This window comes from Heterodontus francisci, chromosome 40 (assembly GCF_036365525.1).
Source record: "Heterodontus francisci isolate sHetFra1 chromosome 40, sHetFra1.hap1, whole genome shotgun sequence".
NCBI classification, from domain to species: domain Eukaryota; kingdom Metazoa; phylum Chordata; class Chondrichthyes; order Heterodontiformes; family Heterodontidae; genus Heterodontus; species Heterodontus francisci.
Window position 1 is genome coordinate 11708730 of NC_090410.1, and position 19536 is coordinate 11728265.

The 19536-nt window shown below is 41.6% G+C and overlaps 1 protein-coding gene across 1 annotated transcript; it reads right to left on the reverse strand.

Annotated features, from left to right (window-relative positions):
- Positions 1-1337: 1337 nt before the first annotated feature.
- On the reverse strand, positions 1338-16855 carry tbcb (tubulin folding cofactor B). The gene is made up of 6 exons (XM_068019045.1): positions 16511-16855; positions 13657-13800; positions 10511-10607; positions 9043-9234; positions 2873-2945; positions 1338-2738 (listed from the first exon to the last, which is right to left on the reverse strand). The coding sequence occupies exons 1-6, from the start codon at positions 16631-16633 to the stop codon at positions 2621-2623; spliced, it is 747 nt and encodes a 248-aa protein (XP_067875146.1). The 5' UTR covers positions 16634-16855; the 3' UTR covers positions 1338-2620.
- Between the last annotated feature and the right edge of the window lie 2681 nt (positions 16856-19536).

The window sequence follows — 19536 nt, forward strand, 5'->3', positions numbered from 1 at the left end:
ATCCTTGTTCACAGCTTTCCAATTATAAGGCAAAGAAATAAGCATAACCAGGCTTCCTTATGTTTAAAGAAAGTGAAATTTATTAAATCTTAAACTCTAATACTGTTCACGCCTACAGATGTACGACACGCCTATGCTAGCATGCACACGTGATATACACATGCAAATAGGGACAGAAAAGAGGAGGAAAATATAGTAGAGAAGTTTGAGGCAATTTCAGAAGAGTTTCTTGTTTACTGTGATTTGAGCTCACTTGATTGTAGGTAGTCTTGCTTTTCTCGTTGGGGCCCAGTATTCTTAAACCTTGTTCATGTAGGAGACTTTTCTCTCTTTGAGGTTCACTTGTTTTCACAAGATTCAGTTCCCTAAGAGATGAGCAGGCAGGAGAAAGGTCTTCTCAAACCAGGAGCTTTCGGAGTTCAAATCCCTTGTTGGAAGTTCAAATCTCAACAGCCAGCTAGTCATGTGACTAAAACTGTTCTGACCACTTCTGTGTTTGTGGATTCTGCTATCTTGGCAGTCAACCTGGAATGCTAGCTCTCCCACCTTCAATGTCTGGTAATCAAAAGTCCATTGTTCGTTAAATGGGTCAGGGCACAGTCCTTTGTCCCTTGTTCCAACTGCACTAGTTACTATGCAAATATCTTTCCAGTCAGGGGTTTGCAATCTTAAGTTTTAACGTTCATGTGATGAAATCACCTGTGCCTCAGTCTTGGCAGGTAGTTGGTGGGGGGGGGGGGTTGCCTGACAACATATTAGCCATGTTCTAACAATGTCAGAATAGACGTGAGGGGCTGAATAGCCTACTCCTGTTCTCATTTTACCTTCACTACTTCACTCCTCCCAGCACAGTGCCAGCTATCAACCTTGCTGTCCCCTTTCTCCTAGTGCCACCTGCCAGCATCGTACACCTACCAGCTTACCCTTCAGCGCACAGTCACTTTCCACCCCAGTGCTCAGGCCAGCCACTCAACCCTGCTCCTCTAAGATTGCTGCTGACCACTCTTGCTCCCCTCAACAAGCACAGTTTGGCTCCCCTGTACAGATCAATTAATCATTGTTTCTCCAAGCAAAATAGCACGACCTACAAAAGACAATATAATTGGCTGCTCTCTCTCCTCTCAAGCCTCCACCCTCTATTTTGTCCATGCACGACTATAGTCAATGATTCTTAGCACATTCATCTCAAGTACCACCTTTCTCCTCCTACCACCCTCATGTCAAAAGCTGGTTAGAGTTAAGTTCTGATGAGCACTTCACTGCCGACAAAAATCAATTATAATTTTATGAAATGATGTTTACACAGCAGATGGCCAACTCAATAACTAATACCGGAATTCAAATGAAAAGCTTCCATGAGGCAAGGATGCTTTATTTCTCCACTATCTTTTACATCATCAAAAAATACATTGGTGTACATGTGCCAAAACTTTGCTGCAGAGGTAATCTTAATTGTGCAGCCAACTGTCACACACATCTTGGTGATAAAGTAACTGTTTTGCAAGAGAATTTTTTCTTCTGGAAAACATTTGTGTGAAGCAAAAATATGGAGAGTTAAGTGAACAGCACTATACCTTAATTGTTAAATTTCTCACTGGATTTTAAAGGACTGTCAGCAAGAATGTCCAGTAGTACAAGTTAAGGCAGAAACAAAAATATCCTTTTCATTCAACACAAACATTTTTATGTGCACACCCTGGTTATAAAGCAACATTTCAGTGACACAGGAGTAAATCATTGCCCTTTTTTTTTTAAAATAAAGTGGGTATTTGGCAAGATAATGCAAACTTTAAATGTCAATTAAGTGTTATAAACTCACCAGGAAAGAATATAGGAAACATTAGTAAAAATAAGACATGTTCATCATCCAACCTTTTACTCAGCTGATGTGACATTGTCCTCTGCATAAATAATTTAGCTCAATACAGAATCAAGGCAGCATTGATGCAAGATTTAAAGCCTTTTGTTCACAAAGGTTGCACCCACAGGTTTTGCAGAATAAATTAAAAAGATATAACAAATATAGTTGTGACCTGCTATCCCAAGAAACAAGTGTCATACAATCTGCTAGCTTTCAAACAGTATTAGCTAAAGTTATTACTGTGGGAATCAGCAGGAAGCTCAGACCTCTGCCCTAGTGAGCCAAATACCCAAGTATAAAAGACACTAGGTTCAGAAGAGATGAACACTGTTCTTTCACAACTGTTAATTAAATGAGTAGTGATGCGCATTATTGAGCCATGGTCTTGGTCTGATGCAATATGATATTAATCTCCATAGTTTACATTAGGACCAGCAACTTTTCATCGAAATGTTTACACAGAGATCCCAACAGTGACTTGGGCATTGTCTTTTGTCAAACTAGTTTACTTAGCACATTCTGTACAGATTTACAAGTAACTAGTGTAAACTGGGAATATTAATCTTGCAAATATAAAAGTAATGGATGTCTCTATTTCATCATGAACCAAATGCTATCTGCAAAGCATGTCAACCAACAAGTCCCAACCTATTCAGGAACTTCAAGCACCGGAGGAGAAGGAATCATTGTATTCAGGATCATCAGGACACAAGTCCATAGACAGAGTGTCAGTGCTTCCAAGACGTAGGCAACTAGCATTCACATTTCATCATTTAGGCCATAGTCCTCCTCTGGATAATCTCCCACTGTTACAGACTGTGGCTTCACAAAGGCACCATACTTGTACTGACACTGAAAATACCTCTTCCCATTCACGCTGCAAAAGAAACAAAAGCAATTATTTGAAGAAACTAATTCTACTGTGGTAGTTTTACATTCTAAATGCTATTTCAGCACATGATTCAATAACCAATCACTGGCAGCAATCGAATTCCACAGCAAAGACTTTACCTGCCATCATGTTTTCCTAAAGGTTCATCGTATTTCAGTCCAATCCAGTATCCTGGTTTAAAATCAGTTTGACCTGAAACAGAAAACATACATGAGACATACACTATTGATTTGAGACAATGTGCAAACTTAGACTGAACACTGGAATGTTTACTATGAATACACATTAAGTGGCAATGCAATGTGCAACTAGATCTACAACTAGACACAATGGGCTCCTGGCTGACCCAAAGAGGCCAGGCCTGTGGATCCTTGTTTCAGGTTTGAAACTGTGCTACTGGAACTAACAAGCTAAATGTCATGAAGACCCCCACCTGCCAAGAATGAGGAATATTAATTTTGTCATATGAACATTAACTTTAAACTGTTGCTGGAATGAATAGATGACTTGTTTAAAGAGATCAGCAGTGGCTGGAAAATATTTGCATTCCAAGAGACAGTTGCATCAGAAAATGGGAACTGCTCAATTAACAGAAATTGGTCTGGGCAATGGTGAGCCACATCTGGTCGGTGTAAGAGACAGCACTACACACCTCCCCCCCCCCCCCCCCCCCCGCCCCGCCCCGCCAAGAGCTCTGAAATCCACAAACCACAGGAGCATTTGTTCCAAATAAAGGGTTAGTCACATGACTAACTGTTGGCCAACTTGGAGTTTTAAACTGCTCACAGAACATCTGGGGTCAGACTGCAGATTTCAACTGAACTTGGAACAGAGCCTCTCTCTCTCTCTTTCACTATCTCTGGACCCACTGAAGTCACTTAAACCTCAAGAGAGAAAAGGCTCCTACATCGAAACAAGTTTTAAAGCATGCACTGGACTCCAATGGAATGGCAAAAACTCTTCAGATATTGCCTCAAACTTTATTTTTCTGTCTCTATTTACATGCGCGTATTGTGTATGCATGGGCGCGTCATGTAACCGTAGGCGTCAACCGAATTTCAATCTTTTTTCTTTAAAGCTAAGAAAACCTGTTTGTGCTGGTGTCTGCCATATAATTGGAAAGCGGTGAACAAGGATCACCAAGGGGGAGCTCAAAACACTGTTTAAAATTAAACCCAGTTACAGTAAGACCTGGTGAAGCATGAAAGGGAACCCTAGACCTCTTTCTCACTTGGTCGTAACACCTTCTTAACCTGTCCTGCTACCTTCTGGGATCTGTGGACAAGGTCCCTCACTTCTTCTACACTTCTCAGTATTTTCCCATTAATCGTGTATTCCTTTGCCTTGTTTGACCTCCCCAAATGCATCACCTCACACTTCTCCAGGTTGAATTCTAGTTGCCACTTTTCTGCCCATCTGACCAGACCATCAATATCTTCCTGCAGCCTACAGCTATCCTCCTCGCTATGTACCACACGGCCAATCTTTGGGTCGTCTGCAAAATTCTTGATCATGCCCCCTACATTTATGTCCAAATCGTTAATATATACCACAAAAAGCAGGGGACCCAGTACTGAGCCCTGCGGAATGCCACTGGAAATAGCCCGCCAGTTGCAAAAACACTTGTCAACAATTACCCTTTGTTTCCTGTCACTGAGCCAATTTTGTATCCACTTTGCTGCATTTCCCTGGATCCCATGGGATTTTCTTTTAAGTCTGCTATGTGGGACCTCGTCAAAAGCCTGGCTAAAATCCATCAATTGCACTACCCTCATCTATCTTCCTTGTTACTTCTTCAAAAAGTGGGGCAGCACAGTGGCGTAGTGGTTAGCACCACAGCCTCCAGGGACCCGAGTTCGATTCTGGGTACTGCCTGTGCGGAGTTTGCAAGTTCTCCCTGTGACTGCGTGGATTTTCGCCAGGTGCTCCGGTTTCCTCCCACAGCCAAAGACTTGCAGGTTGATAGGTAAATTGGTCATTGTAAATTGCCCCTAGTGTAGGTAGGTGGGTGGTAGGGATTATGGGATTACTGCAGGGTTAGTATAAATGGGTGGTTGTTGGTCAGCACACACTCGGTGGGCTGAAGGGCCCGTTTCAATGCTGTATCTCTAAATAAATAAATAAAATTCAACCAAGTTGGTCAAACCAGATCATACCTCAACAAATCCATACTATCATTGATTAACCTGTGCCTTTCTAAGTGGCAGTTTATCCTCTCTCTCAGAACACATTCCAATAACTTGCCCACTACTAAGGTTAGACTGACTGGCCTATAATTATTCGGTCTATCCTTCGCTCCCTTTTTAAACAGAGGTACAACGTTAGCAGTTCTCCAATCCTCTGGCACCACACCTGTATCCAGTGAGGACTGGAAAATGATGGTCAGACCTTCTGCTTTTCCTCTCTTGCTTCTTTAACAACCTAGAGTACATTTCATCTGGCTGTGGTGATTTATCAACTTTCAAGGATGCTAATCCCATTAATACTTCCTCTCTACCTATGTTTATCACATCCAATACTTCACACGCCTCCTCAACTACAATATCTGCATTGTCCCCTTCTTTTGTGAAGACAGACACAAAGTATTCATTAAGAAACATATCAACATCTTCTGCCCCTCCACATAGGTTACCTTTTTGGTCTTTTATGGGCCCTACTCTCTCCTTAGTTATCCTCAATGTATTGATAAAACATCTCTGGGTTCACCTTGATTTTGCTTGCCAATATTCTTTCATGCCCTCTCTTTGCTTTCCTAATTTCCTTTTTGATTTCACCCCTCCACTTTCTATACCTCTCTCGGCTTTCTGTAGTATTGAGTTCTCGGTGTTGGACATAAGCTTTCCTTTTCTGCCTCATCTTACCCTGTAGCTCCTTGACATCCAAGGAGCTCTATATTTGGCCGTCTCACCCTTTTTCTTTGTGGGAACATGTTTACTCTGAACCCCTTGAATCTCCCCCACTGTTCTAACACTGATTTACCTTCAAGTAGCTGTTTCCAGTCCACTTTCGCTAAATCACTCCTCAGTTTAGTAAAATTGGCCTCGCCCCAATTGAGAACTCTAACTCCTGTTCTACCTCTGTCTTTTTCCATAATTATGTTAATTATGACTGAATTATGATCAGTAGTGAAAGAGAGATTGTAGGTCAGATAGACCAGGCAGTGACAAGAGACAATCTCCTGCATTTTCCCTGAACGTATAGTGAATCAGGCCATGATCAAATCAGCTTCCCCAGAGAATAAATTGGCACTGCAGGCAGATGACCATGAGGTCTGTCTGCCTGAGACTTTCTTTGCAAAGTTAGAAGACCCAGGGAATGAAATAAATGAATCTTTCCTAGTTGAGGCTCAATGAGCTGACCCAGTATTGAGAGAGTTAGCACAGGCTGTCCAGTCTGAAATTGAAGCAGAGGGAGTCCGTGACTGCTACTATCTAAAGAATGAGGTATTCGATGAGGAAGTGGAGTTCTCCTCACAGACCTGAGGGCAAGGAGTGGACAGTGTTTCACCAGTAAGTGGAGCCGCAGAGGTACCAGAGAAAAATATTAAAAATGGCCCACAAGATTACAGTGGCTGTACACGTCTGTACATGAAAAACCTAAGTCTGCATAAGACAGCAGTTTGACTGGCCAAATCTCCACAAAAATGTGGAGGAGTATTGCAGGAGCTGCCACATGTGCCAGGTTGAGGGGAAACCCCAACCTACAGTGAAATCTGCACCCCTAAGTCCTGTATCGGTGTTTGGAGGACCCTCCAGCAGAGGGTTGGTGAACTGCAACCCTCTGCTGAGAACAAAAGGGGACATGCAGGCATAAGACTGGCAAAAGGTTAGAAAGGAAAGGGGAAAAAAAGGGACCAAGATGGCAGGTTAAAGGAATTGAGGGAGCAATCCCGGAAGAAAACCCCTACTGTCCAGTCAGTCAACCCCAAAATGTTTGAAAAGTTAGACTCCACATCCTCCTATGTAAATGCAGACACTAGAAGCACCCCACCTGAGTTGCTAACAGCATTTACAGGAACCTGCAGAGAAAAAGAAAGTCAAGAGGGCAGAGAAACTGTGAGGGTGATGCCTCACCTAGTCAAAGTGCCGCAGGGACATGCAGTAGAATCTGGACAAATACCTGCAAGCAGGAGTGTCTCAGAAGACAAAGGGAAGATTAGCAAGGAATCCTCCCCCACGGTGAGAAAAGGGAACCAACCATTCCCCAAGGTGAAAAGCCCTTGCATGACTCAAAGCACTGAGAGCGTTCAGAGTGGTTCCACGTACTGTCGCCGCCCATGAGCAGAACTCCAACCTAGGGCTAATTAAATTTAACCCCTCCCCCTGCAGACCTCAACACAAATAAAGACACTCTAGGCAGTCCTGGAAATGTACAAACTGAAAAACTTCCCCAAAAAATTACATGTTTATTGGGAGGCCAAAAAGGGCAGTTTAAAGCAGCACTGCTACCAAAAGACAGGCTGTAACAGGTTTTAGAATTTCTGAATGAATGAGAGAGATGCATGTGTGTTTTCCAGTACCTACTCTTCTCTCTAGTCCCTCTTATGAAATGCTTTTTAAAAAATCACTTTTCATTCTGCTGGGTGTGGAGGTGTCATGAAGACCCCCACCTGCCAAGAATGAGGCATATTAATGTCATCCTATGAACATCAATTTTAAACTGTTGCTGGAAAGAAGAGATTACTTGTTTAAGGAGATAAGCAGTGACTGGAAAAAATTTGCAATCTAAGAGACAGTCATCCAGAAAAAGACAATGGAAACTGCTCACTGATTCAATTAACAGAGATTGGTCTGGGCAACGGTGATCCACACCTTGTCGGTGTAAGAGCACTACACCACCCCGCACCCCCACCCCAAGAGCTTTGAAATCCAAAAACCACAGGAGCGTTTGTTCCAAATAAGGGGTTAGTCACATGACTAACCTGCTGGCCAACTTGGAGTTTTGAACTGCTCACAGGACACCCGGGGTCAGACTGCAGATTGCAACTGAACTTGGAAGAGAGCCCCTCCCTCTCTCTCTTTCACTAATCTCTGGATCCAATGAAGTCACTTAAACCTCAAGACAGAAAAGACTTCTACATCGAAACAAGTTTTAAAGTGTTCACTGGGCCCCAACGAAACGGCAACTTACCGGCAACCAGAGACTCTACATCGAACTCAAAGGACCATAAATAGATCCCAGCTACTGCCTCAAACTTTTCCCCTTTATTCTTTCTACTTCTATCTCTATCTGCGTGTATTTATCGCGTATGCATGCTAGCAGGGTCACATCGCTTATTCGTAGTCGTTAACCAAATTAGAGTTTAAGATTAATAAACTTCCACCTTTCTTGCTTAAATCTAAGAAAACCTGTCTGATTGCTTTCCAATTGTAAGGCAAAGAAATCAGTGAACGAGGATTCACTGAGGGGGATCTAAAAACACGGTGTTTTTAAAATTAAACCCTGATACAGTTAAACCAGGGAAAGGCAGAGAGGGAACCCCTAGACCCCTTTCTCACCTGGTCGTAACAAACAAGTTTTCTTTTATAAAAAAAAGGAAAAGTTTTCAGGGTACCTCAGAAGCATGCAACATTTCAACACAGAAATACACTCACTTGGTATCCAACCAAGGCTCTAGAGAAAAGCAGTAAAATTCACAGGCCAGCATAGTTTTAGAACCATTATTTCTTACATTTACTATACAAAAATCCTCTCTTCCCCTTTAGATGTTACCTCAAAGCTTACTGTTCTGTGACAGAACATGTTGCGACATAACGGTTAGCCAAAATCAAGGGCATGGAATGTATCAGGGACCAAAGCTGCATTAAAAGCGGTTCCATTAACGCTGGCAGCCTGATGAGCAATGGTCTTCCAAATTTAGATGGACCATAAATACATTTAGTCAACTCTAGTTTTCATCTCAATCAACAAAAGATACAACACAAAGGAATCTGTGTGGGGATAAGGAGGGCATCTGATACCCATAGAAGAATGAAATACCACTTTTGAGGAGAGGAAGATACTTTAAATGTGAAACTATCCCTTTTTAGATCAGCCAAATTCACATACTTAGAATTTATTACGAACATAATCCATAGCTGCCCTTGATATTTATGGTTGTTAAACAATTAGGGCTAAGCCCACAAACTCTGAACAACTGTCCTGATTTGAGAGATCAGCTGCTTTCCCAGATTACAGTCCAAATTATAGCTTTTTGTCTCAGAGCATGCAGGTGGTAAATAATGCAAGGCAAATTTTCCTTCAAACTTTACCACTGTGGATTCTACTGCCAAGTTACAAACCAACTTACCAACATACATTACTGTTCCCCGTTTGGATGGCTGCCCCGAGATTAGAACCTCACACCTTGCACCAACTAGAATAGCATCTGCCAAAATCTTTTCCTCTTGTACCCTTTGCTCAAGCTCGATCTGTTCCTTTGCTTTCTGCTCCTCGTTATACAAGCCCAATTTACTGCGTTTCAGGAACAAACGCATCGAATCTAAAATAGAAATCAGTTAATTGTTTGGTTACAAACTGTCAGAAGCACTTTCAGCTAACATTGCTCCAACAAGCTGGAGACATAGATCAACAACTTAGTACAAATGTTAACTGAACAAATGGATCCTGGGGGGGGGGGGGGGGGGGGTGGAAAATGAAACTTTCCTGACCATTGTTACACACTAAACTTTATCCATCAGCTCTCAGCAATGCCAGCTTGGTACTTTCTCCCAGATGCATCCATTAACTCCCCTTCCCCATGGAAGAGAATACCTGATTGATTCAAGATCAACCTAGATCCAACTACAACATTTTGTATTTTTTCCTTTACACAGGGATGGATGGATTGAGTGATTTTTTTTTAAATGAGCTACTGGAAATGGAAATTAGAAGCTGGCAAAAAACTATGAGGAAAACAGGCCTGTTTGACCTGATAATTAATATCAGATAAGGGAAAACAGTATGAAGTGGTTGCATTTTGACCATATTCCTAGTTACTCAGCAGATACTAAGCAACACTACTTATCAACATGGAATGCTGCCATCTCACCACTGTGCCAGCTTGGACAAAGACATTTAGCTAGCTGGTGCCCATTCTCGATTCCTTGTTTTGCAATGCTGCCGTACAAGTTAGAGATTAATAGGAGCTCCACAAGGATCAGTTCTCAAAGCTTCTCAACACTGATTCATCAAAAGTTATTCAAGAACTAAACTTCAGAATTTTTGCACTAGAACAGCCAAATTAAGTGAAATGTGAAGTCAAAAGCAATTATAAATTTAAAAGTAAGGGTTAAACTTCATAAGTAATTTCTAGCCTGAGCCAAACATGGTCCCATTCCCTTATTATCCCTGTGCTTGCTGACTTACACTGCCTTCCAGTCAAGCAACATCTTGATTTTAAAATTCTCACCCTTGTTTTCAAATCCTTCCATGGTCTTGCCCCTCCCTATCTCTTAATCTCCTCCAGCCCCAAAACCCTCACATATTGGGCTCCTCTAATTTTGGCCTCTAGAGCATCCCCATTGGTGGTTACACCTTCAATTGCCTAGGCCCGAAATTCTGGGATACCCTTCCTACACCCCATAGCCTCTCCACATCACTTTTCTCCTTTAAGATGCTCCTTAAAACCTACCTCTTTGACCAAGATTTTGGTCATCTGACCCAACATCTCCATAAGTGGCTCAGTATCATTTTGCTTTATAATGCTCCTGTGAATTGCCTTGGGATGTTTTATTACATTAAAGGCACTATGTAAATACAAGTTGTTGTCATCTTACCTGTTCGCTGGTCATAAGCTTCATTGGACATTTCATACTTTATAACTTTAGACACATCCTCAAACTCGCCAATCTTCACTCCACTTTGATCTATTACCTACAAAACAAACATCTGAAATAATCACCCTAGTTAACTTTAAAGGAAAGATAGCAATAACCATTCTGCACAATTCCAGTATAGTAAAGACAGACTGATAATCTGCCCCAGAAATCCAAATCTTCAGTACTGTGCCAAAACTTCCTATATAACTGCAATCCATACTTAACAGAACTTCTCCACCTACATGTGGCATTTTGGTAATTTAGTGAATCTTATATTTATCAACTGTAGGATTAACACTTTAAAAGATTGTAATACTATTACATTTTTTTGTTTGTCAGCTCAGCAGCAATGATGGGGCAAAATGAATTCACTTTGTAGCAATTTCACACCACTCCAAAGACTAGTACTATTTCAAAAAAAAGGTTCATCTGATTCATTCTTTTAGATTCCAGGAAGTGAAATTTCTCTCAAATGAAAACTGTACAAGAATATGGCAATCTCCATTTTTAAAAATTCTTTAACATGATCAAAACTGTATGTTTCAGAATACATTGCTATTTTGATGTGGGATATTAGAGAAAATTATTCTACAATTCTCCATTAAGACGAATTTTGAATTTTGGGCCTGTACGTTGGTTATATACACAATTTACTAACTAATTCACCTTTATTTTGTATTGCCAGATTTTAACTAAACATCTATGGTAAGTATTTGAAAGAGCATCAGTTTTTGTACACAATTAGCTGTGATAATTAAAGATTGAGGAGCAAGAGAGTGAGAGTAGCCTAAAGAGATATGATCTAAGCAGCATTTAGATGGAGGGAAAGTTGGGCCAATTTCAAACTAGGTCCAGTCAGTAAGTGGCAATTAGGGATTTTAAACTGGAGACAGATTGAAAGAGAAACAACAGCACTAGGAAAGGGAATAGGTTTACTGAATACACTCAGGATTGTTTATTTTATTTATTTAGAGTTACAGCACTGAAACAGGCCCTTCGGCCCACCGAGTCTGTGCTGACCATCAACCACCCATTTATACTAATTCTACATTAATCCCATATTCCTACCACATCCCCACCTTCCCTCAATTCCCCCACCACCTACATGTACTAGGGGCAATTTATAACGGCCAATTTACCCATCAACCTGCAAGTCTTTCTTGAAGCAAAATGCCTAAAATCAGTAAGGGATCAAGCAACACTAGTTAAGAGCAATGGATGACGACAACAGCAGCAACTTCAACAACTGTATTTATACAGTACCTTTAAGGTGGTAAAACATCCCAAAGCACTTCACAGGAGTTTTATCAAAAAACATTTGACACCAAGCACAGAGATATTAGGATAGAAGGCAGTAGGTTTCAAGGACCCTCTTAAAAGGAGGAAAGAGAGATGCAGCAGTTTCAGGAGGTTATTCCAGAGTTTAGGGCCTTGGCAACTGAAGGCACTGCTGCCAATGGTAGAGCGATTAAAATCAGGAATGCTCAAGCAGTCAGAATTGGAGGAGTGCAGAGACCAGAGGGTTGCGGGGCTGGAGGAGATTAAAGAAAGACTTGTATTTATATAGCGCCTTCCGTGACCAATGGGCATCCCAAAGTGCTTTGCAGCCAATGAAGTACTTTACGCCCCTGTTGTAATGTAGAAAATGTGGCAGTGAATTTGTGCACAGCAAGCCCCCACAAACAGTGTGATAACGTCCAGACAATCTATTTTTGTAATGGTGATTGAGGGATAAGTATTGGTCAGGACACCAGGGATAAGTCCCCAGCTGTTTTTTGAAATAGTGCCATGGGATCTTTTACGTCCACCTGACAGCCTTGGTTTTAACATCTGATCCAAAAGAGGGTACCTCCGACAGTGCAGCACTCCTTCAGTACTGCACTGGAGCGTCAGCTTTGATTGTTGTGCTCAAGTCCTCGAGCAAGACTTGAACCCACAACCTTCTGCCAGAGTGGTGAGTAAACCACGGACTGAGCCACAGCTGACACCATTTACAAAGATAGGAGGGATTTGAAAACAAGGATGAGAATAAAAAAATTATTTAACAAGGAGCTAATGTAGATCAGTTAGCACAGGGGGTGATGGGTAAACAGGACTTTGTTAGACTTAGAACACAGGCAGCAGAAAGCGCTAGCAATCTGGTAGAAAGTACTTGGAACGGTGTCTATAACATGATAATTGAAGGAGAGGAAGGCACATTGCAAACCAAAGTTTTGGATTTCAAAAAGTCTAAATTTGAAAGGAAGATGGTGGAATTGACTGGAATAGGATGAGAGAAATCAGTAGACCAATTTACAGACCAACAACGAAAACTATTCAGCAATGCTCAACATTGCCGAAATATAATAAGTGTACTTCTGTGAAGATGCAGTGGGATGATGAAACTGAGAACTGGGAGAATGACAGAAGGAACACACTCATCCACACAACCTCCAGGAAACAATGACCCCGACAGCACATCACTAATCCTATATCCTGGGATATTTAGCTCCCAAATCACTACAACTTCATACTCATCAAGCTGGATTCTTGCTTTCAATAACACTCCTAAAACTTAAAACAAAGTGTCTTATGTTGCTTAGGATGTTCCAAAATGCTCCACCAAAAATTAATTCTTTTTGAACTGCTGCAAATATTACATAGGCAGTAGTAATTTTGTGCACAGCAAGTTCCCACAAAAAGCAATGACTGAGACGAACAGTTTAATTGTTTTTGGTAGCAATAGTAAGGACAGGACAGCTTCTTGAGCAGCTTCAAATAGAGCCATTGATATGAATAGGCAGACATTTACTATTAGTCCGACATCACATTCAGAAAGATAGCAGGCACAATTGTGAAGCACTGCTTTAATTCTGCATTCTAGTGCCAGCCTAGATTGTGTTCAGTGCTGGAATTAGAGAAATCAACAAGACCAAGGAAGACTGAAAAAAACTATGGTATTAAAGGACAATTAAAAAAGGAATATTAAAAAGTACAAGATTAAAAAGCAAGATCTTTGTAAATTTACAATCTTTATCTGAAGTAAAAATTCTATTTTCAAACTAAACAGTTGAGAGGTTCACATTTAGTGAAAACAGTTACCTGACGGTGCTATTTATACTCACATGTATCCGGCAGCGGTCATCAACAGGATAGGATCCGAGCAGTGCATCATCTTGGTCCACCAAGCTGATGAATTTGTCATCTGGACTGAATAGCTGCAGCTCCATGCAGGAGGCAGGACAGCCCACAATCAGTTCCAGTTTGCACTATTGTAAAAAATGAACAGCAAGGTTTCAAAACAGGTTCATCACAATAAACAGAAACTGGATCCTGGGTTTGCATACCTTAGTCTTATTTTAAAATTGGTACAAATTTTACTTTGCAGAGTAGTATAAAAATTTTAAAAAGCTATGCTTCCTCATCAGTGGGGCCATATGCCTTAAATCTAATTCTTAACTATTCTCTTCATTGCATTCTTCTAGCCAGTGTTCCCTCTAACTTTTTTTGTGGTGTGCAACTTGTTCATTTCAATGCATGGTATCTTTTAAATGTTTTAGCAGCCGTGCATGCGAATTATCTTAAACAGAACTGAGCAGCCTGCATGGTACCTTCTGGGTTGCTGCACATCCACACACCTTAGGGGGAACATAGAACAGCAATAGGTCATCTAGTCCCTCGAGCCTACTCCATCATTCAATGAGATCATGGCTGATCTGCTACCTAACTCCATAACAGAAGCATTGCTTCCAGCAGCCTTCTACTTTAAAAACATGACAAGCTGGACACTGCACAGGCAATCTTATCTCCTTGATACTTCTTTGACCAAGCTTTTGGTCAACTAACCTAATATCTCCTTATGTGGCTCGGTGTCTTGTTTTATTTTAATAATGCTCCATGAAGTGCCTTGGGACATTTTATTATATTTATATAGTGCCTTTAATGCAAGCTGTTGTTGATTCAACAGCCAGAAAATATGAGTGATCAAGGACTTCCCAAAACAACAGATGCAAGGTATTGTGAAATTTCCAAGGCAGGGAAACAAATTATACAGACTCTGGGCAAATTAGCATCTTAACCTTGTCAAAGCCCTTTTTGCAAAAAATACTTGTGAAAACACTTTAAAAGACAACATTAAAATAAACACTTTCTCCAAATCTTTCAAAAAGTGCAAAGACATAACATCCTGAACACCAGTGTACTCTGTTCTATTCCCAACCTGAGTAACTTATGTATTAAAGGGAACTTTGGTTGTGTGTGGCCTCTTTGTTGTACTGCGTGGTACACTCCAGACTGCTGTGCACTTGCTCAGCTTACAGTAAACAATGACTCCAACATCACACCACTAATCCTATATCCAGTTATATTTAGCTCCCAATCACTACTAGATCACACCCATCAAGTTACATACTTACTTTCTTTAATACTCCTAAAACTATTAAAATAAATTGTTTGGTTGATAGGAAAGCTAAGCAGAGAGAAGCAATCAATACCTCTGCCTTACTATCTTGCTTGGCTTCTGAACCTGTTCTATTCCAATCTTTAACTTTCCCCCCAATAATACATTTAAAATTTTGATGTATCCCACCAGATACCTATTCTCTTTTCTCATATCACAAATGCCCAATCCCAGTAATCAGCTGAAGCACCTTTCCTAAATAAAAACAAGGTGCTGAAAATACTCAGCATCTGCAAAGAGAGCAGAGTTAACGTTCCAGATCTGGGACCTTTTATCAGAACTGGCAAAGGTTAGAAATGTTTTAAGCAAGTGGAGCAGGAATGGGGGAAGACAACAAAAAGGACAGCGTGTGATAGGGCAAGAGAGATTAACTGACAAGGAGGTCATGGGGCAAAGGGAGAGTACTAATGGTATGGTGAAAGAGCAACACCATTAGAACACTCCCTTTGCCCCATGACCTCCTTTTCAGTTAATCTCTCTTGCCCTCTGCCTCATCAGGCACCGTCCCTTTTGTTCTCTTCCTCCCCCCTAAACCCCAACCGTCCCTGTTGTTCTCTTCTCTCCCACCTCCACTTCACTTGCTCAAAACCTATTACATTTCTAACCTTTGCCAGTTCTGATGAAAGGTCACAGACCTTAAACGTTAACTCTGATTCTCTCTCCACAGATGCTGGCAGACCTGCTGACTATTTCCAGCACTTTCTTGTTTTTATTTCAGATTTCCAGCATCTGCAGTATTTGGCTTTTATATTGGAGCATCTTTGCTTCTGGTCCAAGGTCAGGGCGTTCCCCCCGTGCAGCAATGCACAGGACAGCACACAGCTTTCAAGGTGGGCCCAAGCCAGTGTTTTGTCCCTCTAATTTTCTCCAAATAAATGGCACGCCATTCCATTCTAAGCATCTGCCTTAAATCAATATCGGATGTTCTCCTGAGGTACTGGTTGAGGTAGAGGCGATGGATCTGCACATAATCTGGGAATGTCTAATGCTGACACCATGCACTCCAAGTGGAAAAATATTCCCATCTTCCAATGTATTCCATATCCTGATGCATGTAAAAAACTATTTTTTAAGTGGTGACAACTAGACAGCTTTGAACCGTGAAGAACATAAGACAAGTTATAGAAAGCAAAAAAGCTGCACATAGGCACTTACTAAAAGATTCTACAGCACTTAGAGCCCACGGTCTACGCAGCTTGCACCGGGCAGCCGGTTTAAAACTTCACCCGTCAATGAAAGCTAGCATAAAGAGTGCAGGCGCACCTTAAACCCCGCCCATGTCAATCTGACCCCGAATCTCCGCCCACTTGACCGCGCCCCTAAACCCCGCCCATGCCAAGCTGCGCCTGCCCATGACTCCGCCCACGACTCTGTCCAACTCCAGCCGGCCCCGCCCCTGAACTCCGACCATGGCAACGCCCACGTCTAACCGACTCCGCCCCATGTCCTGACCCCCACGGGCCTTCGGTGTGCCTCTCCCAAGTTTTATTTCGCGCTCCCCGGGGCCATCACTCACTCACTTTCAGCTCGGACACGGTGATGCCGCGGTTGAATCTTTTCTCCGAGACAAACGAAGTCAACGAGCTGGTGATCCGCACCTCCACCGCCGGCGCCGACACCACCTTGTACGACTCCTCCTCCATCTCAGTCAGCTTGGCCGCACTGCCGGCCTGCGAGCGTGTCCTCCGGCTCCGGTGGGCGATGCGCGGGCCTCGGTTTTCAGGCGGGGCCGGAGGGCGGCTAATGGGGCTCTCTCAGCGGGGAAGTTACTGGCTAACGGGCGGCGCGATTTAAATCTTTGTGCCGTTTCCTCTCGCGCAGCCCGATTCCAGAATCTTCCAGCACCGGTGGTTGGATGATCGGAAGGCCACGCCTACCGTCCAATCAAGAGAAGACCAGGAGGGGCACGTGTTCATTATGTTCGTCTCCATGGTAATTATTAAGGCTAAGTAATTACAGAATAATTATAAAATTTCACTGTATTTCTTGAGTTTATCCATTAGTAGCCTTATTCTGATTTTTCTTTTGTTATTTGTGTCAGTAAATTCTTTTTCTGCTGGACTTTACTGATCACCATTTTAAGTGTTTCACTTCTTTGTCAGTAAATCTTTCCAGTTTATTTTCCCTAGTTCCATCCTAGTTCCCTAAAATATTTTTTTAAAATGTTACTTTGGTCCTCGTCTTACTTACGTCCTTCTCGATCTTTATCTTACACCTTATTATGTTGTGATCATTATTGGCTAGATGTTCCCCAGTGCTTACTTATATCTGCTCTGGTTCATTTCCCCACTATTAGATCCAGCAATGGATCTCTCTTGTTGGGCAAGAAAGGAGTCCTCCACACTTTGTAAAACACCACTCTCTGTACCCCTTTTTCTACCTCTTTACCCCCAAATTAACTGGGAAAATTAAACCCTATAAAATTACTATTCTGTCCTTTACTCATTTCACATATTTGCTTATAGATTTCTTTCCCCACCTCCTTTCCAGTGTTAAGTGGCTTGTTAATATAGTCCTATTAATGTGATCGATCCCTTATGCAGATCTTTTATTGCAATCCATATGTACTCTGTTTCTAACCTTCTGTTCATTACATATCTTCTACTGCCATTGTTATCTCTAATTAGAACACCTACCCCAACCTCCTCTTCCTTCCCTAATGTTTCTGATTATGTTGTAATCTGCATTATTTAGTTGCCAGTTCTTTATGCAGCCACATTTGTTATTCCTACTACATCTGGTTCCTCACTACTGACTTTTGCCTGCTGTTCCCCTATTTTATTTTGAATGGTATGCACATTGATGTATGAGCAATTTAATTTGTCTTTAACAGTTGTTCCTTTTACTTTATTTTTAATGGTTCTTTTGTATTTCTGCTTTATAATTGCATTTGTTACCCTTGTTCCTTACCTTGGTCTGATCTTTCATCTCCTATTTCAATTATCATCAGAATTATTTTATTTTCACCAAATTCCTCCTTTCCTACTAGTTTAAAGACCTATTGACAGCCCTATTTACCCTTTCCACTAGGTTACTGGTCCCACTTCGGTTCAGGTGGAGCCTGTCCCAGTGGGATAGCTCCTTCCTGTCCCAGTACTGGTGCACTGTCCTACGACATAGAACCTCTTCTTTCGTCACCAGTCTTTCAGCCATACATTCACCTTGCTGACTTGCCTATTAGCTGGGGCTGGGGTGGTATTTTAGAATATTATTTAAAATTTATTGACAATCAGAAGAATCAAAAAGTTGACTCTGGTAATTAGGTTCAAAACATCTAACAGGCCATCTACGGGGCAGCAAGATGACTCTCTGTATCTAACATCACTCTATTATTGCAAGACTGCTTTGCATATAAGTCAACATCAACCAGCTAGTCTACTAACATAGTTTTACTGAACTCTGTGTCACTGTCCCAAAAGAAAATTCAACAGCACAGTGAATGCTAGAACTTTATACTTGAATTTAGACATAAAATGGTGGGTGTGTCAAGGCATCTGAGAAGGGAATCACTTCTAAACCTAATTTAGTGTCAGCCATGGCACTGAGTAGCACTCTCACATCAAGAGTCAGAAATTTGCGGTTTTGAGCCCCTGTCTAGAGACCTGAGCACATAATCCAGGCTGACATTTCTGTACTGAGGGAGTGCTGCACTGTTGGAGTTGCCGTCTTTTGGATGAGATGTTAAACCAACATCCCCTCCAAGTGACACACCATCCTGAATTGGATATTTCTCACTGTGCATTCATCATTTCTGGATCAATAGCCTGGAAATGTCCTACCTAACACCTATGTGGAAGCACCATCACCACACGGACTGTAGAGGTTCAAGGAGTAGGCCCACCACCATCTTTTCAGGGCAAAGAATGAATAATAAACATGGCCTTGCCCATGATACCCACATCCCGTAAACAAGTAAGAAAAAATATCAATCCCATTCACCAAAAACGTCAGTTCCAACAGTTCTCAAATGTTGATAGCGTGACAGGGTACAGAGAGCTATTAGTAAAATGAACAATTGAAAATATTACATCAATTAAAGTGTTAAATTTAAAATTATTTTGAGAGAACAACCTTTTTCCACCTGCTCGCTCTAAGCCTGATGTTGTGTCTTCAGTGTACCAGAATGAGGAACTCACCAAAAAGCAGCAACTATAATTGGCTCCATGTCCCATTGGTCTATGCCAATCAGCACCGAGAGAAAGCTGGTCACAAGCCAAGGCTTTATCTTAAACTATATAAGAATGAACTTCAGTGAGCTGAGATCTGGGACTGGACAAATTATGACTTAAGCAATATTACAAAAATTGTATTAGAGAACTTCACAACAGTGAAAATAGAGAAATATTTGGTTAAAGAACATTTGTCGATAAGACCGATCTCTTGCTCTCTTGACCCTTTTACCACTAAACTCCTGACCACCCAGCTTCCCTTCCTGGCTCCCATGTTTGTTGATATTGTTAACGGTTCTCTGTCCTCAGCTACTGTCCCCTTCCTGTCAAATCTGCTATCATCACCCTTCTCTGCAAAAAAAACCCTTAACCCCTCT